The sequence below is a fragment of the Lepidochelys kempii genome, chromosome 1, assembly GCF_965140285.1.
Source record: "Lepidochelys kempii isolate rLepKem1 chromosome 1, rLepKem1.hap1, whole genome shotgun sequence".
Classification (NCBI taxonomy): Eukaryota; Metazoa; Chordata; order Testudines; family Cheloniidae; genus Lepidochelys; species Lepidochelys kempii.
This window is the reverse complement of record NC_136380.1, coordinates 242,224,445-242,249,202: the sequence shown is the minus strand read 5'-3', so window position 1 is coordinate 242,249,202 and position 24,758 is coordinate 242,224,445. Positions and strand designations below refer to the sequence as shown.

The following is a 24,758-nucleotide window of genomic DNA, read 5'->3' as shown; positions in this document are numbered from 1 at the left end:
TTCAGTGGTGTCAAGGTGGCATTACAGTGGTGTAACTGAGGGCAAGGTTTGGCCTGGGATGCACGAGCTGATGACCAAGCTCTTCCCTCTGCACTCCCAAACCAGAAGGGAGCATTGTGAAAAGCCAGGCTGCTTTCTAGACCAGTCATCTCCCCACAACCCTGGTCCTCAAGTTTTTCTGTTTTTGCTTCTGCATGCTCCTAGGGAAGCTAATGCCAGAACATGCATATTCCTCTCCTACTCAAGCTTTACAATAGCCCAGTACTTCCTGCTGCTCTCAAGCTGCTCAACACAACTGCTGCGGCTAACTGCCCTTTATCCAGCCCATTATAAGGGTCTATCTTAAGGTGCTGCCTCCTGCCCGTTCCCTGCCCTCGGGACTCCCCATGGGGATGCTTGTTTTGTGACCAGTCCCCAGGCTTTCTCCACACTGTCCCTTTCACGACTCCATGCTGTCCCAATCTCCATTTAGAAACTAGCAGACACAAAGGCTTGGCCCCTTCACCTCTCCTTTCACTGTGGCTTTATTATGATAGGGGAAAGGGGAGGAGGCAGCTCAGCGCATGGGTTTCTCCCAGTAACCTGGTCCCGATGACTTCAGTCTGCTTCAACAGGGGCTGAGGGGAGTTCTCCCCCCCTCCCCGCCTCCCAAGCCCATGTATTCCATTCACCAGACAGGGGGAGCCAGGCTGGCGACAAAAGCAGTTGCTCTTTCTTGAGGCTGAGTGGAGAGGAAATAAAACCTTCCAGTCTCCTGTCTGCGCCTTTGGGCATTTCAGAGTGGATTCTGCCCACTTGGCTGGCTGATTCCTTTACACAGCGTGTGCATGCACTTGTCTGTGGGTGTGCACGCATTGCTGGCTCCGCAGATGTACCCCCAGCTGTCACTCCACAGCGCGCATGCCCTCCCCCTTTCATTCTCATTCCCTTTCTCCCCCTATTTCTTATTTACAGAGGATTACAATCTCTTTTACATGCTGTCCTCTAACCCTTCCTCTCTGCACTTCGGGCACTGCTAGCATCTTGGCACCCTGCAGGGAGCAGGGGGGCTGATGCTCACTAGAGTCCATTGAGCGCTCGCCTGGCTGTTGATCGCTTCCACTGGATTTGTTTTGGGACTCGTCGGGGTTTAATGAAGGACCTGAAGAACGCGCAAGAGGCTCTGTTCCAGGCAGAGAACAGTAAGTAGAGGTGTCTCTGTTTTATATTTGTGCCCAGCTATTTGAAATCTTGCAGTGGGCTTTTGCTCACTGCCATCTTCTGTCCACAGAGCACTTGCTGCCACAGGGAGGGGGTTCACCGGCAGTGACAGAACTGCCTGTCACAAGGTACTGCTGAGACAACCTAGCAATGTGCAGCCACAGGGCAGCCGTTTTACTGACCAGACAGAACTGCAGATTCTGCCCCGGGGACGGATGGTACCGGTTTTAATTCAGTTCATGTGTTGGGGGACTGGAAGTAACTCCTGTCAGCCAGGAATGGCACAGAAATCTTTGTCTACAGCATGAGCAGCTCAAATCTGAGTACGGCGCTGATCCTAAGTACTTGGTGCTAGGACCAATATGTACTGGATAAGCACCACAAAATATTGTCTTCCAATCCAGAACAATAAAGGATGGGTCTGAAACTGGGGGTGCCACTGGTCTTGCCTGTGGAGGTTTCAGAGAATGTTTCTGGGCTGAGCTGCCTTCGAAGGGACTGTATAAAATGCAAACGTGAATGAGGACAGGAAGCTGATGGAAGTATTGTCTAAGGACCGGTCCATATGAAGTCCAGGCTCCAGTAAACAAGCCTTATGAGGTAGGGCACTTTCTCTTAGGTTTGTTTTTATTTGTGTGTCTTCTACCCACAAAGTACTCAGGAAAACCCTGTCACAAGGCGTGAACTCAAGGAAGTTATGTCACAAGAGCCAAAAATAGAGCCAAAATTCTCTTAAGAGTCCCCAGAGGCTGAGCCCAGATATTTGTGAACCTGTATGAGGGTATCCTGCTGCAGGGAGGAGAGAGGAGGGTGGAGAGAGATTTGCAGCCTTTTTCAGTCTCATTCCTTTGGGTGGATCTACCTGGGAGCAAGGGGGGCAGATGAAGGAGGGCTTGAGAGAGCTGAATGTGAAACTTCTTCCTGATCCTGCCTCAAGAGGTGGATTATGTGTGTGTGTGTGTACGTGTAGAAGGAGACGTGCACCCATGTAGGTTACACAGCACTCTGCCACAATGCTTACATTTCATAGCTGGCCTGTCACTAGCACTGCAGCTTATTTTAATTTGAGAGAGAAAAGATCAGACCCACCCCTGGACACGGAGCTGAATGTCCCCCTGGTTTGGGGATACTTGGACCTGTGGGCACCATTTCAGTTCATTACAGAGAGATGCCCCAGTAATGAGATCAGGATCTGGATCCAAGTCGTACCACAGTTTCTGATATTCAAATGTAATGTTCTGATTCAGATCCACCTCTAATGTTAACATTATAGTTAGGCGTAAATGACATTGCTCTGCTGGCTGGGACTGTTCTTGCCACTTAAGGATCTGGAGGAAAAATTAAGAGGGGCCCATTTTGATATGAGCTGGAGCAGCTGTCATCCAGAATGCTATTACACAAGCAACTCACAGGAAGGGGGCACTTAATGATGCGGTCACCTTTGAAGGGATATATAGATTTGTCACAAGACAAGGGACATTTTTATCCCCTGAGGTCTCAGACCACTTTTCTCTGGGGTTTTTTCACTAGGGTCCATTTTGGGGGACTGGATTTTCCTGTAACTGCTGTGGGTGAGCATTGTGTGCCAGTGAATTATTCCAAATGAATGAAGGGCCTGAGGGAGCTGTCTCCCTGCCTGCCATTAGTGCAGGCTCCATAACTGAACATCATTCACCTGGGGCAATTAAAGGTAAATCCTGGGAAAAGGCATTTTTGGGGGTGGGGGGAAAAGCCCTAATAATTTTCCACACCACAGACTGCAGTGATGCCCCTGCTTACAACAGCTGTGACTGCTGCTTGCTAGTGAGGTGAATTAGCAGCTCTGATATCTTAATGAGCCGCTCAAGCTTTCAGCCTTCATCTTGCTTTTCAAATGTTCTTTTAGGATGACTGTTATGTATTTGCTGGGCTTTGCAGGACCGGAAAATTGTGGTGGTTGGAGGTTCAGGGGGCAGGATTGGTGGTGGCCGGGGGGGGGGGGAGGGGCTGGCTAGCCAGGTGTGCTTGTGATAATGCAAGGGCTGGGAGATGCAGGAAACAGCCCCAGGATAGTCAGGGGAGAGGCTCAGGACTGGAATATCATAAAGGGGGTTCATGTATGCAAGAATGGGGTTTTGGGGTAGAGATGAGGACTTTAAGGACTGTCCATATTTACCTGTTGCTGATTCAAAAAGAACCAATTCCTTGCCTCCATACGCCATGTTTTCTTACAAGAGGCTGATCAGGGTGCTTAAATCCTGGTCTGATCCCTATCCCAGTCCCCAGTGAATTGCTGGATAACCATGTCTCTTTCACAGTCCAGTAATCGATATTACTTCACCCACCTTGTCTCTCTAATATTCTGTGACCCACAGGACTACAACTACACTGCCTGCAACCTTAACTTTGGCATTTCCTAACTGTGCAGTGCTTGACTTTGCATCCCAAATAACATCGTTTTAAAAACCTGTAAGTTCTTAGATTTTTTTACAAGGAGAAAAGAAAAAAAATCTGATGTACAAATGCAGTAACCCTCTCACCCCCATCATAAATCACTGCTGGGATTTAACCCCCAACCTTCAGCCCTGCAGCCCAGCTTAAGCGACAGGATGAGCTGGGTTAGTTGGTTGCACACAAAGGCTGTTATCTCTCTAGGGGGAGGGGAGAAAGGGGCCAATGGAGCCATACACTGGGTGCAGGGGTGAGATTGTTCAACCCAGCCCACTCTGTTTCATCCCACTGACAGGTTCGGGGAACTCCTTCCCCATGTGGTGCCCTCTGGAAGTGGGGCTGGACTACTGGGGTGATGTGCTAGGTTTAGTGGAGGGTTGTCAGGGGGCTCTTGGCTTGGATCTCACTTTCCTCACTCTTGGAGAGGCTGTCTGCTCCCATTGGAGAGAGGCGTGACCTCATGCTCTGAGCACAGGGCAGTGAACCAAGAGCGCCTGCATTCTAACCTTGAGACTAAGGCCAGCATTTTGAAACCTGGATGCCTCAAGTGAGGCACCTGCATGAAAGTGGCCCCTTTGGCAGAGGCACAAGGGAGTCTTAAGGCTGAATTTGAGGATTTTCTTGTCATAGGTGTATGGCCATTCCCTACCCCTCGGTTCCCGGCGTGTCACTGCAGAGGGGCCCACTCTCTTTCTGGGCCCTGAGTCCTTGAGTGCCAGCCAAATGAGAACGTGGAAAATGCCGTTCTCTGTGAGAGGTGAAAGCATCAGAGCCAGGATTCTCAAGCAACATCCCCTCCTCCAACAGGGTATGTGACACTGACCTAACCTTGCGGGGTGGGGGCACTTTACAAGAGTTAGGGAGGAGCATTTTAAACTCCAGCAGACTAAGGGGCATGGCCAGGGTGTGGGGAGGGGAGAGGGAGCAATCCTCTGTCTCCATCATGCCTGCTGAGGTCAGAGAGGATGCAATCCTTCTGTCACGAGCCTGAACGGGAGGATTAAAGGCCTGAGCCACTGCTGACCATGGGATTAACCTCTGCAGGAAATTAAAGCTATGGTAGAGAAGGCTCTTCCCTCCACAACTGAGAGAGAGAGAGAGAAAAATCAGGATTTGGATTAGAATTGGCAGGCCCGCTGACAAGCTGCTACCCACATGCAACTGTTCCTGTTTGGATCAGAAAATGGTGTCTCCAGCCTCAGATGGAATCCCCCTTCCTGCAGCACTTTGTTATTAATTTTCCTCTGAGGGAGGAGAGCCATAATGCTCCTCTGCACTCAGCGCAGAAGAGAAGGAAGCCAGGTAACCTCCTTGTGTGTCTCCCCTCTGAGCCTCTCTTCCGCTCCCCTTCTCAGCTTCTTCCCTCTCACTACAGGAAATATACATGTGATCTGTAGTATTCAACCTTACCTTGAGCAAATGCTGGTGGATACTTGGTTGGATTGCTCCCTGCCCCCTTCCTCTCCGTTTGCTTTTGCTCTGGGCCACCTCCATATGCCACTCCTGTGCTGCTCTGGGCCTCTTGTATCACTCCAGAGTTGGACATCCCCCAATCTCCCCACCTCACTACTCTGGACCTGCTTCCGTAAGCTGCACCACGCATCCCTAGTTCTCTTCAGCCACTCTACATCTTCCCCTTCTCCAGTTGTTCTGTGCTTCTTCTTCAGGCTCCTTGAATTTTAAAATCTCTACCCTCCCCAGCTTCTCCAGTGTCTGACACTCAGATGCTGGGAGCCGGGTTTTGTATTCGTTTTTTTGAGGGTGGTGATAAAAATAATGCTTTCCTTGTAAAAGGACAGGACTGAGAATCAGGAGCTCTCCGTTCTAGCCCTGGCTCTGCTGCAGGCTCCCTGGGCGACCTTGGGCAAGTCACTTAGCCCTACATTTTCAAAGGTGTCCGCTATCTTGTGGGTGCCTCACATTTTCAATGGCCAACGTGTCACTCTTAACTCTAAATGCCTTCAATGGGAGCTGCAGGTGCTCAGCTCCTCTGAAAATCAGATGTCCCAAGCTGGACAGCCCAAACTTAAGACAGCTAAAATTTGTGACCATGTTCGGAAATTTAGGCCTCAACTTATTTGTGCTTAGTTTCCCCATCTGTAAACTAGGGATGGCAGTGTCCTGTTTCCCAGCAATGCTGCGAGGCTAAATTCATTAATGTTTGTAAAACACTGGAAGAGCCTTGGATGTCAAGTGCTACAGAAATTCCGAATATTAATTTTCATTCCCTGATGCCATACTTCACTGAGCCAATAATCACGTTTACGCTTCATCTGAGCCTAGGTGTTGGGAATTCACAGGTAGTTTCTGACATCAGCATACACATACTTGGGAATAGGGAAGAGTGTTTAATTCAAAACACATAACGGATCTGATAGATTCCACCTTTTTTCTGTTTGTCAAATGTCTGCAAGTGGATCACGATTTTCTTGAGATTATTCAATGGGATTTTTCATAAATTTTGCTATTGGACGGCTATGGGCTGCTTAGTTGTGATGGATCAATACAAACTACCTGGTGTTGTTTTACTTCCCTTATTGGATGAATATCTCCCATAATCAGGTTTCTGGTGTGACCGTATAATCTGCTTTCCAGGAGTATTTAAGCATGAGAGTTTATCACCCAATTTTTGTGTGCATGTGTGTTAAAACAAAGAAAGTTCACAGAAAACAAGCCCCAGGATATCTAGATTGTAAGCTCTTTGGGATGGGGACTGTCCCTTACTATGTGTCTGTACAGTGCCTAGCACAGTGGGACTCTGATCTTGGCTGGGACGTTGGAGTGCTATTGTAATACACATAAATAAATAATAAACAAAAAGGGAGTGGCCACGGCAGGAACAAATAAGCTTAAAAACATGAATACTAGTGGTCAATTTTTTTGCAGCCTTTGCCCAGGTCTCTTGGGCTGGCACAGATGGTTTCACACTCATGTCACCTTCCCACCCTGGGTGCTGCTCAGGGACAAATGGACCCACCTAAGATTCATCAGCCAGTTGTTTAACATGTTTTTCAAATGGCTTTAATCAGCCCACATGGTCTCTGCCTCCCCCCCATTCCTGGTGTCCAGACTCTTGCCCTCTAGGGATGACTGAGGTTGTGTAGAAATAACACTATATGCTCTAATCACTGTACATGGGGGTGCCATCACCCCCTCTCCTTTGGGTGGGTCTTGGACTGCAGTGAAACAAGAATCTTAGCAACAACAGCCTCCCCCATGGAGGGAGGGGGAAAAAAGGGTAATCTCCTTAAAGCATCTTCCATTCATTCCCTGCTGGATTCCAGATAAAGGCTAAAGCAATTTAGCCCTGGAGATGGACTTTCCTATCACTCATCAGTGGCTGTGTGTACGTGTGCGCGCGCACTTCCTGTAATTTATTGCTGGCATCTGCTGTAGTCTCTGTTACCTACGCTTCCCTAACAGACGTCACCCGTGCCCGCAGAGATACAGGCTGTTGAAAGGGGCTGATGTTGGATCTGTGACCTAAGGGTTAGAGGAAAGGACTGACACTACTGGTTAAAGCAAAGGATTCCTGGGCTGTACTTCTGACTCTATCTGATTTCTCTGACACCTTTGGCAAACCACTTGACCACTTGGTGACTCAGTATCCCTGTCTGTGAAATAGGGATAATGCTATTCCTCTATCAATCTCTGGTACTCTTATAGTGGGGCTCAGGTCTGATGTTCAGACATGCTGAACACCCACCACTCCAACTGGAAGGTCAAAAGGAGCTGCAAATACTTCAGAAAATCATGCCCTTAGTTGATTAACTCCATGATAAATAGTAATACTTATGAACGTTTGTAAAGCACGTGGAGAGCCTTGGATAGAAGATATTATAGAATTGCTGAAACAACATGCAGAGGCAGGGCCCACAGAAGGCAGGGCCCACAGAGATTCTCCTCACCCTCACAATATGCTCTTTGGGACCCTAGTCCTGGAAAGTTTTGATTCAACTCAATCACATTTTAAGTGATATGGTGCCAGTCACCAGTGGCAGAACTGGAAGAGGAGAGGGGAGGGGAGGGGCACCTGCTGTAGCTTTTATACACTAGGATGCCTGACAACAATCACAGGAGCAATTAAAGTGAAATGTTCTATCGCTTTTGGGTTGTCTAACAACTCTATAGCTTTTCAGGTCCCCAAGGGAGCTAATCAGGATGGGAAGGCGCTCCACAGGGAGCCCACATGGTAGGCCGAATGTCAGAGTGGGGCTTCAGCTCAGTGCATTTTGGGGAATTGTAACATGAGGCCGGTGAGAGACTAACTCGCTCTGTGGCCCTGAGCTGAAACCAAACATTTTGCCCCTTGGTCTGCTCTGTCAAAGGGCACAAAGAAAAAGCATATTCCTTGCTCCACAGGCTGCCGGGGGCACTGTCGCTGAATTTGGAAAGTGTTGAATTTCAAGTGCATGGAAGACTGCATTGGACACAGGGTCGTCATGATCACAGGGCATCCCCTGGGCTCAGAATACAGTGTCCTAGAGACCACAGGACACCCAGTGGACACATTGGACACAGTGTCCCAGGAACCAGAGGGAATCACGTAGGCCCAGAGGATACAGTGACTCCAGGTCTCTGGAGCACTAAGGGTTTGATCCTATGATGCAAAGCAGCCTAAACGTTGGCCAATCCAGCCATTTGGGGATTTCCCTTGTGGAGTTGAATCTCAGGCTGCCATAGTGGCTCCTCTAACCCCAGGTGGATGGGAATTAGCTGGGCTACTCATGACTGGCTGATGCCTGGTTACTGGCCGAGCTCCTGGTGGTTGCTTGCCGCTTGTATGAGACAGAGCACCATGAAGGCATATGTTGGGCGCCAGAACGCAGCAATGTGTACAAGTTTGTACAAGACATTGGTGTGTATGCATATGGGTCACATGGCATTCAGGAGTATGTGTGTGCTTGTGCCTCTGTAGGCTATACTTGTTATCATGCATATGTGTCTGCACACACATACGGGACTGCAGATGGCTGTGTGCGAGAGTTTATTTGTGGGTGTGTGCACAAACGTTTTGGGGTTTCTGTCTGTGTATGCACCCGCCTGTTTATGTCACATGCCCACGGCTGGGCGTATGTGCTCAAACGCACGTACTTACGTAAGTGGCATGCGAGTGCATTTAGGTATGTTTACATGCAGGCTCTTGGTGCATGTTTACATCACATGCTCATGCAGGGACAAGTGTGGCATATGTCTTTACATAGTCATATGTGCATATAGGCACAGCCATTCTTGCGCATGTTGCAGTACAGGAGAGACAAATTAAAGGCTGAACAGGTGTTAATCACGAGACACTACAATACATTCTATACACAGGGAAAAGGCTCATTTCTATACATCTCCTCCTCCCACCCCACGTGGTGTGCTTGAGCTTTGCCAATATATCACTGGAAGAGGAGCCTGTGATGTACCAGAATTTAACACCGGAACTGGATTCTTCATGCCAGAGCAGAGGGAAGTAGGGCCAGAGACGCCAACTCCATCACTGTCCTAGTGCTCAGGTGCTGCCAACATTGCTCGGAGCCCTCCCAGCACACTGGGCATTGGGATGGAGAGGAATGATTGCAGGGGAGATTGTGTGGGGTGAAAACGCCACCTAAGGAATTGATGGGAGGGGCTCAGGAAGCACCCAGGAAGATTTTTAAAGCTTAGCACCCTTGGTTGGAGCTGAGCCAGGTGATACAGATGGGTGTTAACAAACCAACAGGCTAGGATCCGAGTGCTCTACAACACAGGAGAAGTTAGATGGAAAGAAGGGGAAAGAGAGAGAGAGAGAGAGAGAGAGAGGCAGTGGCAAGCATCCCCTGCTGCCTAAGGGAGGACAGGAACACTCAACAACAGGATTTGAAACTGATGAACACCAGCTATCCAGCAGCCGCATAAGTCTCTGTGGCTGTCAGCTTAACTCTGCCGTTTGTTCCTGTGGTGTAGGGAGTTAAATAGGACACAGAGAAAGCCTGTTGGCTGGGAGTTGAAGTCAAGGAGGGAGAGAGAAGAGACTGCAGTTGGACAGTGTCCAGGGAGTCGGGTGGAAGCAGTTGCTGGCAAAGCCCCTCCAGGTAAGTGCTCCTGGCTTTTCACTGTTCCCACTGAGAAAGTGAGACAGACCAAGGGATTTCCGAGGCTGCATTTAAGACGAGCCATGGCTACAGATGGTGTGAAAGCACCTCTCTAAACCCAGCAAGCAAACATATGGAATGGGGGCAGCTATTTTTCAGCTTTTCCTTCAGCTACAGACTGTAGGCAAGATAGTCCAGCTCAGTTGTGGGGTGGGGAGTCTTTTGGGCATTGTTGCTGTTAATGCATCTTGTGCATTGGCATTTTGATATGATTATCTACAACAGCCTCGCAAGATGTACTAGCCCAGCCACTAAATCTGCTCACCCCTCTTCTGGAGACAATAATTAAAATATCTCCTGGTGTTTTGCTTGCCCTTGAAAATAAATCAGTCACTGCAGGGTATAGGCAAGTGGAATTGAGGCACGTGTGCTGGGAGAAAATGCCCTGATGAGTGCACTGTGCACATCTAAAAATAAAGGCTAGGGGCACCGCCAGAGCCCCCCGGAGGGAGGTAGAGGGGGGAGATGTTCAGCCATGCGAGTCTCCTGTACATTGGTGGGATGTGCCCAACTAACCCCTGGTGTGAGTGTTGGAAGATATCCCCTTGCTGATACTTGAAAGAGTAGGCAGAGGAACAGAAGGGTCTGCAGAGCTTCCATCTTCCTTTCCCTGCTTGTCTTTATTCAGAGGGAAGGGAGAGGATGGGGAGACCTGTTGTCATAGTCACTTATTTTCAGAGGAGAGTTTTATGGTCTGTGGGTTTCTGATTAGGAAGAGCATTTTTCTTCTTCTAATTGAGACGTAATTCCTCCCCTCCCCCCCCATTCCTAGTCCTCTCTTCTGCTATGAGGCTCCTATTCTGCTCACTTGCTCTTTGGCTCCTGCATCTGCTGCAGTCTGAAATCCCCAAGCTGATGAGCTGTGTTATATAGATCCCTGCTGGAGACGTTACATCTGCTTTACCGCCAAAGAGAAAGGGTGCATTTGCAAGGGTGAAAGGCAGCTTGGCAGCCACTTCCAGTGCCAACACCACTGCAAATCCGTGTCACAGGGAGTGGATAAACAGTCGGTATCAGCACGTGTGTGGTGAGAGGGAAGGAATTCCAAACTGAATTAACCATCATCCTTCCTCTTGCTTTGCACCCTTATTCTCTAAAACAGTTTGCCAGCCCCACTCCCAAGGGTGAAATATAACTGGGGAGGGAAACAGAACCCCGGAGCCTGTCCCTGTCTCCTCCAGTCCCTAGAGAACTGAGAACCATGTGCTTCTGCTTTTCCTTTTAGTATCTGACAGGTAGGGTGCCCAGATTGCTCCTCCATCCTGTGAAAACCTGTGGCAGGCTGGCTAGAGGACGGGAAGCCAGACTGGAGAAAACAGTGACCATAATGCTGTCCGGGAGTGCTAGCCACTGGTGGAGGAACAGGTTTTCCATGAGGTGGCGACAGACCTGCTGTAAGTACTGACCATTTGGGAGATCAGGTGCTAAGTATGGCGCCCCTGTGTCTCAGGGGACAGGAGAGAAAATAGATTGCAGCAGGGGAAGGATGTGGGGTAGCTAAGTATCAAGAAGTCTGAGCAAGTTCCCAGAACCCAAGGCACTGAGTGAATGGCCAGGCTGGCTGCAAGAGCCTATAATGCTCAAGATGAGTTTAAGGTGGGAGGGTCTGTAACAAGTGTTTCTGATTTGCCATTGGACTGGGTCTGGCTGGGGAGAGACAGAGGGACAAGCACTAGAGCACAGCTACTGCCCAAGGGCCACATACAACATTTGTCAGCTTCAGACCTTGTAAAGAGCAGATCTCTTTGTGATCCTGACTAGGACCTGGGTTGCGGAGCAGGGCTGCTGGCTCTTTGGGGAGGAAGGTGTTGTAGATCTGGGCTAGTAGAAGTGAGCAGTGATCCTATCACTGGGGCCCTGCCACATGTAGACAAATCAAAGAGGAATAATGGACCCTCATCCCAACTCTCCATCCCACGCACTGCTGGTAAATTAACATTTTCGCTCGTCCATCTTCACACGGAAGGATCCACACTGGGGCAGCTGCTCCGTTGTCCCAGAGTGTGGAACACATGCCTCGAGAGCGCTCTGAAGCAGCAGCAGGGACTGCAGGGAGGGACGGTGTCTGTACTTCAGTGAACAGTCTGGTAATCACAGTAAAGGAAAGAGAGGCCCTTTTACAAAATGATCCTCACTAATGAGAACACAGGCAGTCACACAGGCTTCTAGTCCGCACCTAAAATTCTGACCTAGGGCTGCCACTGTAAGAAGGTGAGGGAATTATTTCCTTCTCTGTAGAAGACCATCTTTGTAATCCATCCGCACCAACTAGATTGCTACATAAATTATTTACTGTGCATGTTACTGAGCCCTGACCTAATCTGATACTCCTGGCTTAGCTTTCTGAACACCCCACAAAGTAACATCATCTTTCCCGAAGATGAGAGTACATTCCACTCCTACTGCTGCAATGCTGCTCTGAACTATGCTGGCTGAAAGAAAGCTTAATGTTTTGTCTACCACATCTTTGCTTCTCTTAGTGTGAGGCTGGGTGCTCATTGTGAGATGAGTTTCCAGATCTCAATCCATACCCAGAACAGATGCATCCTTAAAGGGGATGGAAAACGAAACCAGACCTCTGCCTTACTGCTATTTTAGTAAAATGGACAGTATTGGTGTCCATGTTTCCAGGGGGCAATGAGGAGCCTCTCTTTCTTTTTGGCAAGCCCTGCATCAGTGCAGAGACCTGGAGTAAATCAATTTCCTGAACACAACCACACCCAGCTGTCTGACACATTGCTTCTGCCAGCCAGGGCCAGCTCTGATGGCAGAATCCCAGAGCAGCTCAGTCAGGGGCCAATAGAGGGTAGGTATTTGGAGAGACAAGCCCTGAACAGAGCATCACCTGTATCGCATTACCTGGATGTTCTGGCCTTTCTCTCTATACAAAGAAGCTAAGTGTTATCTCATCATCAGAGCTGTCAATCTATTATTAATCCTGTACTTCTGTCAAGCATCCAGGAAAAGGCAGGGGCATTTGAGTGACTCATGTCTCTCTCTCTTCCCCTCTCTAACTCTTGTTCTTTCAAGTCCCATTCTGCAACAAGAGAGAGACATATTCTGAGTGGAATTAAATATCATCCAGCCAGCGAGCACTGCCACTGTGCCAATGCACAGGACAGGATCTGCTTTCATGGCACCTGAGGGAGAGTCTCTGTACTATTGACCCCAACCTTTGCTTGACAGGAAGGCATGGGGGGCTTAGGATAAAAATTTTCCTTCAGTTTGGCCCCAGTGATCCATTTGCCTCCTTAGGGAGAGCTGAGACAAGCAGGGCTCTGACTGCTATCTCCTAGGCCGATGTAGACAATCTCACTTGACTGAAGGAATCATGAGATACAGCCTGAGTAAAGAAAATCTGGGACATTCTCTCTGCACCCTTGTTGCCTCATCCTCTGGTGCTTCAAGAAGCTGCCCTGCCTATGAACCAAATCCTGAAGCCCTTATGTCAGTCTTCACTCAGTCCACTATCTGGCAAACTCCCACTAGAGTCAATGGGAATTTGAATTCCAAAAGGACTGAATAAAACCTGAGCAAGGACCACAGGATTCGGCCCTCTTACTGGGAAATGGGACATCACTGATATAAACCAAGTCAACATCCAAAATGGATTGTAGGACATAATAAACCCCAAAAGAATGGGGTAAGAGTATGATAGTAGAGGAAGCTCACAGCTGCTTCAGTCCCAGCTTCTCCAAAATATCTGCTTCTACCAGCTACCTCTCCCAAGATGTACTTTCCAGGAGTTCCTTGGGGCTAAGAAACAATTCATTCTGGAAGTTGGTCCCTACAAACAGAAGCAGGAAAGCAGACAGGATAAGATAATCTGGTTTCCAATCCATGAAAGACAATCCATGGTGGGACTATAAGAACACTATCTGAGATTTATCTACTTTAATACTGAACAGCAGAATGAATCTAAAGCCAGGATAGTCAATTATTTTTTGTCAAGGTCCAAATTTCTTGGTCAAGGTATAGTCAAGGTCCAGACTTCAGAGAAAATAACAATAATGATGATATGTAAATAAAAAGATTTCAGGGTTTGTTCAAAAGCGTCCAGTGGCCTGGATTTGGCCCATGATCCACCTATTGGCTATCCCGATCTAAAGGCATTGACTTCTACAAGACAAAATGAAGAGAAGAGAGGACCGGGTATGAAGTAGGGATAAACCTAACTTGAGTTTTGATCAGATGCTCTACTTGCAGCCCATGAAAACACTGAGGGAGATGGAGAGACTTCCCGCTCGGAAGACACTTTCCAGGAAAGGAGTTACAATAAATATGAGAGCTCAGTACTGAAGCACAGGTGCAAACCCCCCACTCCGCCAGTATGAGGTAGAAAGTTTGTTCTCCTGTTGCTGGTGCTATGTTGTCACAGGGATGAAGTGGTAACTGTGAGGCTACTAGTTCCTCACAGGGGTTGAAGTGCTACAGCCCATACACATCCACAAGATCCACACAAATTACTGAAATGGTTGCCCCTCCAGACCAATGTGACCAGCAATACAGATGGCAGATACCACTGTGGAATAACTCGTTCATACTCAGGCCCCTAGAGACATAGTTCAATGCCCTCTTCCCTTCTCCCACCTGGCCTAGCCAAGGTTAAACCCCACCTGTGAGACACCGCAAGTCAAGGCTCAGCCTCCCACACCCTTCTCAACACTCAATCTTCATCAGCTAAGCCTGCATTTTTTCTGAGTTCTCCCTTGGCAACAGGTGGTTTGGGGAGCATTGCACAGTGTGCCAGACTCTCAGGTTAGCAAAGGCAGGTGGGTCTGTGTTTGTGGTTTTCAGAAGTCATTTGGACAGCACTGCCAAAGGCAGAGCATCCAGTGGGTTAGAGAACCTGTTGGGCATGTTTACACCTTACTGGGACACCAGTCTCGGTTAATTAACACTGAGGCCCATCACCACTTGAGATTGGCCCAAGCTGCAAAGTGTGGATTTGGAGCTGAACTTACCCAAGGTTGGGGGTTGTTTGGATCCAGGGGTTAGGTCTGGCCCACCTAAGAGATAATGACCTGCTACAAAGTTTGGATCTATACCCAGAGTCTCTCAAATCTAGACTTCTCAGCCCTTACCAAACCTCAAGAACCATTATCTGGTCATGAAATTCAGCACTATATCCCAGCTTCCCTAGAGTTTGTGGGGCAGGGCTCAGCTGTAGCCATAACACATCATATTCTAAGGGAATTGGGCGGATCAGAAAAAACTGTTAAGGTGTTTATTTCTGAGCAAAGTGGCTTTTAAAAAATATACCAACACCCCTCCCCCAGCCCCTCTATTTTGAGAGAGTCATTCTTTAGCTCAGGCCACGTCTCCCATCATGCTCTGCTCCATTCTAGTCATTACTAACTCTGTGGAGTGTCCTCACATGAGGCAGCAAAGCCCTCTGGGACACGCTGACCTTTCTAGTGCAACTGCAGGGATGTTTACTCACTAGCCCTGGTAGTTCATAAAAAACACTAGGGGGAGAAAGGCTGAGAGCAAGCTCATGCTGCCAGGGGCCTAGATAGCAATGTCAGGGTACATCTGGGAGAAAGTTCATTATACTGCAGGGAACAGCAGTGAAGAATTCCATTGTGGTCATACTGTAGCCTTAACTATATTAAAAATGCATGAAGGCTTAAAGAGGGATAATCACTGTTCTAACACACACACTCTCTCCTCTCCGCTTCTCACCCACTAGTGCTTGCCTATTGGCTCTCCCTGTGTGCAGCAGACTCCCTCTTCACTTGCCCTTCCTCCTGCAAATGTAACAGCGGCAGTCTGGAAGTGGACTGTAGCGGCTTGGGCCTCTCATCCATCCCCTCAGATATTCCTACAAACACCAGAATCTTCCTCTTCCTCAACAACAAGCTAAGCATGCTGCCAGGACCAGTCTTTTCCAATCTCTCTGCCCTACAGAGGCTGGACCTTTCCAATAACTTCTTGGACCAGCTGCCCCAGAACATCTTCAGTGACTTAGGGAACCTCACCGAACTACAGCTGAGGAACAACAGTATCAGGACCCTGGACAAGGACCTTCTGCAGCAGATGGTCCTACTGCGCCAGCTAGACCTATCCATCAATGGTCTTGCTCAGATACCCTCAGGAATCTTCGATGACCTCCCGGCTCTCCGCTTGCTCTCCCTCAGATCTAACCGCCTACAGAGCCTAGACAGGGTGACCTTTGAACCATTAGTCAGCCTGCAGCAGCTCCAAGTTGGGGATAACCCCTGGGAATGTGACTGCAACCTGAGAGACTTCAAACACTGGATGGAATGGTTCTCTTATCGAGGTAGGTGCCAGGGGGAGGGGGATCCAGTCACAGGGTTACAGATTGACTGCTAAGCTTTGCAGTGGAGGAGAAAGGTAGACAGAAAAGACAGACAGGCAGAGATAAGAAAGACAGATCAGGCTGACCTAAATTCTAGATGTTGGCCAAAGAGAAGAAGGCCAGTACTATAATCCTGTGCTATGCTACAATGTAGTAATGCTACAGTGATTTCTGAGAAGGTGCTTGCATTCTAAAACCTTCTTTTCAGATGCGATTTTTCATACTTGCTTCAAAACCCAAAGGTGGATTTTTTTTGGAGAGGGGAGAACTTGCTTAAAAAGCTTGAAAATTTTAGAGTTATGAGTTTGAAAAAAAAGGTGCTTTTCATGCTTAAAAATAGTTCTCCAGCCCACTTCCTTGTGCTGGATTAACTTAAAACAAGACTGTTGGTAAAGCTTCAGTTTTGCCTCCAGTAAAGCAAATATCAGAAATGTTGATGTTTGAAAGTGGTGTACTGCCACACAAGTATTGCCAACCCAAAATCATGAGTTAGGCCCCAAAAACATGACTGGCTTTAAAAAATTAGTTTTTTTAAAAAAATAATAAATTTGGAGACCTTTTTGTTTGCCATCTGATGTTGGAACCTATAGGGTTTACATTTTAAAGCTTTTCTCTGCAACATGGAGGGATAAAAGCTGAAATTCTCTCAGAATCACATGACTCCAGGTGCTGGGACTTTAAGAGAAACACTGCATATTGTGATAATACCAAAGGCGTGACCCTGCTCTCTCTGAAGCAGGAGTAGGCCTTAACTTATCAGCATGGCAACAGCCATGTTCCCTCTACTGATCTCAAATAACCACACTGGGAAGAGATTACATGTCTGTGCAATTACGAGGCTGCAGTTTGGCATATGCTGTGGTGGCCAAATGTACTGACCATCCGAGCCGCATACGACAGTCTTCAGAGGTTTGAGAACAAGGGCACACCTGCTGGGACTCAGGACTTCAGCCCTACGGGATCCCCATCCCCATTGGGCAGAAGTCCCTACCCCACTGCCAGGCAGTGCTTCTCAACTCCCCCTCCCAAGACTAGTAGATGGAGAATGCGGGGCGGGGAGAGGGGCGCAGAGGAGGCTCCCGAAGCCACACTTTAATGAGCCACAGTTTGGCCACCCCTGGCATATGCATCAATGTGAGCATAGACCGAGAGGCACACTGGTTCCTCTTTTTTTCTTTTTGACTTTTTTTTTGTTTTCTGAATTTGACTCTCACACCACAGAACAAGAGAAGCAGACAGAGAGCATTCTGGTTTTCCTTTCAAAGGAAATTGCACAAACAGAGTGAAGCACCTGCATAGATTGCTAAATGTATGGAGGGAAGTGCCGACTAGTGAGAATATGGGACTGGGAGTTTTAGCACCTGGATTCTCATTTGAATTCTGTCGCTGACTTGCAGTTTCATCTTAGGCAAGTTATTTTGTCTTTTTTGTGCCCGATTTCCCCCGTATGTAAAAAGGGGCTAACAACACTGACCTTCATACCTTAAAGGGCTTTGTGAGCTAATTCGTGTTTTTAATGTGTTTTGATATCCTTAGATGGAAGGTATAAAGCATTACCAAATACTAACTATGCACCCCTCAGGCTAGAGTGTAGCTACTAAAGCCCTCCCCACCTAAAGGGTGGTGGAGGGAGATCACAACCAGTGGCAGCTGCTGAGACCATTCTGCCCGCAGTGTGCTGAGGCAGACAGACAATGTCTCCTAGGTTACTGGATGAGCAAAGGTAGGGGCAGCCACTGATGCGCCATTTTAAAAGGTGCAGTGTCTGCTGCCCCGCCACTGTCTGTGGACCCCCTACCAGCGTGAAAGTGAATGGGGACAGGGCCGTGCCTTCATCCCATCACCTCTGGCACGTGTAGTGCAGCGGGCAACGCTCTGACTCCGCCCACCCCCTTCTCACTCTTGCACTCTGGGAACACAAGGTGCTGGATTCTGGCTGCCTCTTGGAGTATGGAAGGGTTCCCTGCATCCTCTCCCACACTCCACTGAGCACTCATGCAAGAGAGACCAGATTATAGCCCCTTAGGTATGATAAGGCTCAGTTATGGTCACTTGGGGATTCAGACCTTTGTATTTCCTAGCTTCTGTGGGCCAGATCCTCAGCTAGTGTAAGTTACACTGATTTACACCAGCTGAGAATCTAGCCCTATGTATTTAAAAGCTGAACCACAACAATGTACTGACATAGCTCACCACACTGAACCAGGCCCTGCTTGACACTGAGCTGTGAATCACCCCTTTTTTCTCTGTTGGGACAGGAGGAAAGATTGACCAGTTGGCGTGTACGCTGCCCAAAGAGCTGCGGGGGAAGGACATGCGAATGGTCCCCATGGAGATGTTCAACTACTGTTCACAGCTGGAGGATGAGAATGGTTCCACTGTGCTGGACAATTCTGGCCCACCATGCACCAAAGGAAGCCCGACTCCTTCAAAATCCAAGTCAGGTCCAGAACCCGAAGTGGAGCCGAGTGTGGGGTGCCCCCAGAAACAGAGATACCGGCCTGTTAGTGTGCGCCGAGCCATTGGCACCGTGATCATAGCTGGGGTGGTGTGTGGCATTGTGTGTATCATGATGGTGGTGGCAGCAGCTTATGGCTGTATCTATGCATCCCTCATGGCCAAATACCACCGAGAGCTGAAGAAGAGGCAGCCGCTAATGGGTGACACAGAGGGTGAACATGAAGAACAAAAGCAAATCTCCTCTGTGGCATGAAACTCTTCTTGGAAGGCAAGGGCAGAAGTGAGCAGGGTACCTGAGAGCAGTGAGGCCTGTGTCCTCCCATGATCCATCTTCCCAGACAGATGGACAGACTGTGCTATCACTCCACTCATTCAATTAGTGCAACATGCTTCTGGGTTTAGGACATCTGGCTCTAAATTTCATTCCTCTGCAGCAGGCCCTTTAGCACCCCTTCACCCTCACGTTCTCCCAAGTCAATAAACTATAGTCAGACCTCAAGTGCTTGCCGTGCCTCATCCTTGCACAGAGCCCCCTTGGATATGCACAGCAAGGGCAGCCAACACCTTCCAGGAGATCCTGGTGTCCAGACACCCTCCTCTCCACTTCAGTCCCCACTTCCTCCTACATCCCACACAGCACTGCAGAGCCTTCTGCAACCACAAAGAACAGCCAACTGTGCTGAAGAAGCTCCTTGTATATTGACCAAGACAACAGAGCAAGTGTCTAAGTCTCACTGGTGGAGTCATTGGTGTTACAGGACAGTGAGCTACTCCCCATCTCCTGTACAGCTGAGAAAAACTTGGCTAAGAGAATATTGGGAGCGATAGAAGGTCCTAGATGGTCACAATAGGGAGAGAGGGGAGATTCTCCTTCTCACTTTGAACGCTGGAAAGACACACCTACCCTAAGATCTGTGCACACAGCCTCCACCCACTCACCCTGACAAACACCAACATGCACACACATTTATCCCCCACATGTACATACAAACAGCTATGTGCATACACACAGATCACCCACATGCACACACAAATATACCCCAATGCACACATGCCAATCCACCACATGTGCATACAAACATAACCACATGCACACATTTACTCACTTGCATACCTATGTGTATCGATACATTCCTACTCTGGAGCACCTAAAGGTATGCTAGGTGCCTCCCAATACAGGCAACCAGTCCTGAGGGGCTTACAAAGATATCTCAGAGATGGTGCAAAGACGTAGGGAGGAGTAGGAGAGAAAGGACAGAGGCAACATCCTTAAGATTCCAGTATTACTCAGTGAAGGCTTGTGCACAGCACGAAAAGGTGAAGCGTGGCTTTGTATTTATTTTATGGTTTTATAAACACAACTGGTGGGTGACTAATGGGAAGCCTCAGTCTGCAAGTGTCCTATAGACATCTCCGATGAAGCAGGTCCTCAGGAGACACTGAAATAGAAACTTGCTGACCAGCCGGGAAAGTGTGTTCCATGTATAGGGGCAGCACGGAGAACAGCCTGGAGGTGGCTGTGGGAGAAGCAGATAAACAGGGTGACAGCTGGCATCACTGGCAGAGTGGAGGGGGTGTATGGTGGGAAGGCAATGTGCTAAGCAGAGAGGGGCAGAGTTATTTATGAAGGGCCTTTGAAGGTGAGAACAGAATGCTGGAACTTGATGCAATAGAGAAGAGGGAACTAGTAGAGGGATTCAAAGAGGTGGGTGCCATGGTCACCCCACACCCCTCTGACACAGAAGTGTTCACAATCACTCATACATGCACCTCTAACGCATTCAAATATAAGGACACACACACACAAATTGACTAACATGCAAACATATACATGTATGTGCTCACTGACACACATATGCACTGTATCTGTCACCTAGGCTAACTTTTCCCAGGCCTGATTTTAAAACCCACTGAGCCTCATATTAGCCTCATCTCTTTTGAAACTGACTGACACACACACACACACACACACACAGAAGCCAACACAAGGACTCATTTTGTATCACTGGAAGTGGGATAAAGTGCTGTCTTCAGGGGAGAACGCACATTGCCATGGTAACCTGTTCTAACCTGTCACAGTGGGTATTCCTGGGACAGGAAGATGACACCAGAGGTCTTGCAGCTGCAATGTTTGTGTCTGGTGCGATACTTGACATCCTGAAATGATCTGGCAGTTGGCCCAGATTTTCAGGGTATTTCTCCGGTAAGCCAGGTGCAGAGTCCAGCAATCACTGCAGCTGGACAGAGCCAGGTCATATCAACTCCTTCCCTCTCCTATTGTATCCTAATGCCTTCAGATGATCTGTAGCCCTTCCCTCTAGCTGCTGCTGCTGGATTTCAGTGGAAACGCCACACTTTCCTTCTCAACCCCTTCACTGTCAGTCCAGCTGTCATATCAACAAACAGGAACACTACCAAGTACTCTGACAGCTTGGAGTGGCAAAATCGTCCTACCGGTCCAGAGCCACCAGATCCAAAGAGATGGGATAACCACAGACAGAAGTAAAACTATTCCATTTGTCTACTGATGGCAGGGACAGAGAAGAACGTTCTACATGAAGGGGAAGGGAGGCTGCCGTGCAGGTGGGAAAGGGAGAGGCATATTCTACACACCCATTCCATGTGCTGTGTGTGGGAGGGTGAGGGGAAATGCCATGAGTGGAGAATGGACTCTCCTCTCAACCCACCTGATTATGCTTCAGCTGTAGCCTGCTCTGAAGGGCAGAACTGGTGCGCTACAGACTTCACCTCCCAGGGGGCATGTTGTTGCTGCTCCATTTCCCAGCAAGCCAGGACTCAACTCTGCCTGCTGGATCCAGACTCCCCACCCCAGGAACTTACCACCATAGCATACTGGACTCCGCAATCATACTTGAAATGGGACTTGAGTCAGAGCTGTATATTTATAGATTTCTATTTTACTTGTAACAAATAATGATGAAACAATTGCACAAAGCAAATGGGGTTTGCGTGTATGTATGTGTGTAGGGAGTGGGATAAGGGGTGGGGGAGAGGAGAAAAATCCCCACCTGCCCACTTTCCCCAACAAAGTTTCCTTTGTTGCTGATAACATTTTCTGTTTCTTCTGTTGTGGGTTTGATTGTGGCCTCGAACCTCATTTCCTCGTTTCTCCATGGTATGGCAAAGGGTCTGACGAATGGCAGGCTGGGTTCACCTCAGCCCTGCTACGGGGACTTCCAGGTTTAGAAGCCCACTCAGGAAAGGAGGAGGAAGATGAGGGGCAAAAACAGAAGGTTGTTGAGAAAGGTGAGGGGTAGACACTGCTTGGTCCCCATGAAATGCAAGTACTTGGGAGGCCAACGAGCTACTGAAACCCTGGGGTGGCGATGTCCTCCATGCTGAACAGTGCAACAGGGCCACCAGGGAAGGGCCCAACATACACCACAGCTTGGGAACAAGCTTTTCGACGGTTACCTGGCACACCTGCAAAACTTGCTCCTCTCATGCAGCTGGGAATGGGCTTCTCCATTGCCACCAAGCACATCTGGGGAACACGGTCCTCCAGTGTAGCTAGAAAATAAGCTCGCTCGATGGAGAAGAACATGCCTGGCCCACAGCTTGGCCCAGCCGTGGTAGTGTGCTCAGGAAAAGGCCTCCTCTGGGGTGTATCTGGGAAGTGGGCTCCTCCTTTGCAACCAGTCACAGCTAGGAGATGGGCTTCTCTTTGGAAACCCCAGCAAACATGTCCCTCCTGTGCAGGCACTGCAGTGCAGAGCAGTCAGTTCTTCAGTGCACATGGGTACACTCTGTAAATGTGCTCCCCATGGGCAAGCAGGCACACGCAGGAACACGTCTCCTCGGTGTGGTGCAGGCAGGCCCATTGCCTGCGGGGAGCAGATGGCTTGGGCAATTTCTTTTCTTCTGTTAAGGTTTGAGGGAGAGCGACATGGTTTTCTAAAATGGTTGAACAAAGGTTTATTTGACATGAGACAGAAGCTTTTTAAGGTATATTATATTTCTGGCTTGTTGTTACAGAAGAATAATAAAGAATGTATTTTCCTATGCACCTCGCTGTTTAAATGAGCTCTCTAGTACCACCTCCCTCACCTAGCCCCCCATGCAGGCAAACACTGGCAGGGTATAGCTGAAGAGAGAGCAGGGGCACAGTCAGGGCAACAGCAACAAGGATAAGATGTTGTGGCTATCAGCTCATTACCTAAAACCAGAAAGGGCCAAATTAAGCCCTCCTGTAATTACACTGAAGCCGATGGAGTTACATCAAGGTTGAATTTGGCTCAAATAGATTCAGAACATATTCAATAAAACATACTGTGACAAATAATAATCTGTGGGCTCCTACAGCTTCACATTTGTCACTATGATGAACATGATTTTTACTTTGAAATTAATGGAAATAGATCTCCATAATCCTCCTGCACACCGGCTACAGAGACCTCTGCTACTCAAGCAAAAGGAGATTCTTTATTAGCCATTAGCTGTACAGGGTCTAAGACACACAGATGAGTAGTTTACATTCCATTCTGCAGAGGGCAGTGGTACACATATATACAGAGTTAATTACTTACTCTTCTTAGTCCAAAAAAACCCCTCAAGTGTCTGGAATCTCACAGGAGTTCAAATCCCACTGCAAACGCTAGTGTAGCAAACCCATGGCAACCTGTGGACTTCACAGTGGTCACTACAATGCTCGCAGTGGTCCTTCTGATCCTGGTGGTGAAAGTGGTGGACAGAAGCCAGATGCTCCTGGTTCTGAAAGAACTAGGCAAAAGCAACCCTGCTTCCCCAAACGCATGAACCACGGGAGCTAAAGGAGAATCTCCAACAGCATTTAACAACATAGTATCTGTGCTACATCCTTTAGTAATTCTGATTCCTTCTAGTCCAGGGCAAGGGAACACCTTTCTGGACACCTCACAGGCTGAATCTTTCCCACTTGAGGGGGTAAGTGTGTCTCATGGACTCTTTCCTACTTCAACAATACCAGCTGCACCTCTTTAAAGCAGGTCAGTTCTAGTCCCGCGAACCATCAAGGAGCCAGGCTTTGAGGTGAAGTATCTTCAGGCTGAGATTAAGAGTATGGCTGGTGTTCTGGGAAAGAAGACGAGGAATGGATGGATCTGATCGCCTGATAGACCACTAGGTGAATTAGGTAAGGATACCATATCTGTCTGGGCCCTGTTGGGACTATTCATATAATTCTGGCTTTGTCATGTCTAATTTTGTTGATCACCTTCAAGATCAGTGGTATTGGGGGAAACGAGTATAGAAGGTTTCTTGTCCATGGAATGATGAAGGCATCTCCCAAAGAGAGCCCTCCCCCTTAAGAAAAGGTGTTTGCATTGCCTCTTGGTCACTGTGGAAAAGAGGTCTATTTCTGGAACCTTCCAAGTCCGAAAAATTTGACTGAGAAGCTGAGGATTCAACTCCCATTCGTAGTCCTGGAAGAAATGCCTGCTGAGGTTGGGTTCTGTATCCTGGAAGGTAAGCTACTGAAATAAGCACAGAATTGGCTATGCACCAGTTCCAGAACTTTACTGCTTTAACACAAAGAGAAGGGGACTTGGCACCTCCCTAGCAGTTGATATAGAACATGCAAGCTCTGTTGTGTGTGAGAATCTTTTTGGACTTGTCCTGATGACAGGCAGGAAGTGGATGCAGGCGTTCCTGACTGCCTTCAGTTTGAGGAGGTTGATGTGTAGCCATGTCTCTTGGACAGATCATTTGCCCTGGACAGTGAGGGTCCCCAAGTACAGCCCCCAGCCCACTAGAGGTGCATCTGTCATTACAGTGATAGAGGGAGGAGGTTGAACAAACGAAATCCTTGCACAGACGTTGTTGGGATTCCTCCACCAATTGAGAAAGTCTTGAACCTGATGAGGGACTGACACTAATTTGCTTATGATGTGTTTTTTCAGAGTATAAACAGTTCTGAGCCAGTCCTGCAAGCAACGAAGGCAGACCCTGGCATATGGCTTCACAAAAGTGCAGGCTGCCTGCCATGTGTCTGAGTAATTGAAGACAACTTCTTACTGATGTCTGTAGACTGATGAAACTTTGAGATGAGATTTGCTAACATCAAGAATCTGTTGGGGGGAAGATAAGCCCTTACTGATATGGCATCCAAGTAGGTTCCTATGAACTCTATTCTTTATACTGGGCTCAAAATGGATGCCCTCTGCATGACACTGCTGTAGAGATGGATCGAGTGGCAGTGTTGGCCACATCCAACAAGGCCTGTAGTGATG

At 48.3% G+C, this 24,758-nt stretch overlaps 2 protein-coding genes across 3 annotated transcripts in view; one reads left to right on the top strand and one right to left on the bottom strand.

Moving 5' to 3' along the window:
- CACNA2D4 (calcium voltage-gated channel auxiliary subunit alpha2delta 4) overlaps window positions 1-24,758 on the bottom strand; it is a 166,579-nt gene that overhangs the window by 40,495 nt on the left and 101,326 nt on the right. The gene's annotated exons all lie outside the window — the stretch shown is intronic.
- On the top strand, window positions 881-22,556 carry LRTM2 (leucine rich repeat transmembrane protein 2). 2 transcript variants are annotated; one of them, XM_073320201.2, is made up of 5 exons: window positions 883-1,181; window positions 9,562-9,689; window positions 10,975-11,143; window positions 15,442-16,032; window positions 18,330-22,556. In XM_073320201.2, the coding sequence occupies exons 3-5, from the start codon at window positions 11,077-11,079 to the stop codon at window positions 18,782-18,784; spliced, it is 1,113 nt and encodes a 370-aa protein (XP_073176302.1). In that variant the 5' UTR covers window positions 883-1,181; window positions 9,562-9,689; window positions 10,975-11,076; the 3' UTR covers window positions 18,785-22,556. The 2 variants fall into 2 exon arrangements, with proteins under 2 accessions (XP_073176327.1, XP_073176302.1); XM_073320226.2 differs by lacking the exons at window positions 9,562-9,689; window positions 10,975-11,143 and having other exon boundaries at window positions 881-1,181.

Excerpts from the sequence above, each read along its gene's own strand:
- LRTM2 (XM_073320201.2), top strand. The coding sequence starts at position 11,077 with ATGCTGTCCGGGAGTGCTAGCCACTGGTGGAGGAACAGGTTTTCCATG. Across the intron at positions 11,144-15,441 it reads GAGGTGGCGACAGACCTGCT|TGCTTGCCTATTGGCTCTCC; the intron begins GTAAGTACTGAC and ends CTCACCCACTAG. Across the intron at positions 16,033-18,329 it reads GGAATGGTTCTCTTATCGAG|GAGGAAAGATTGACCAGTTG; the intron begins GTAGGTGCCAGG and ends CTGTTGGGACAG.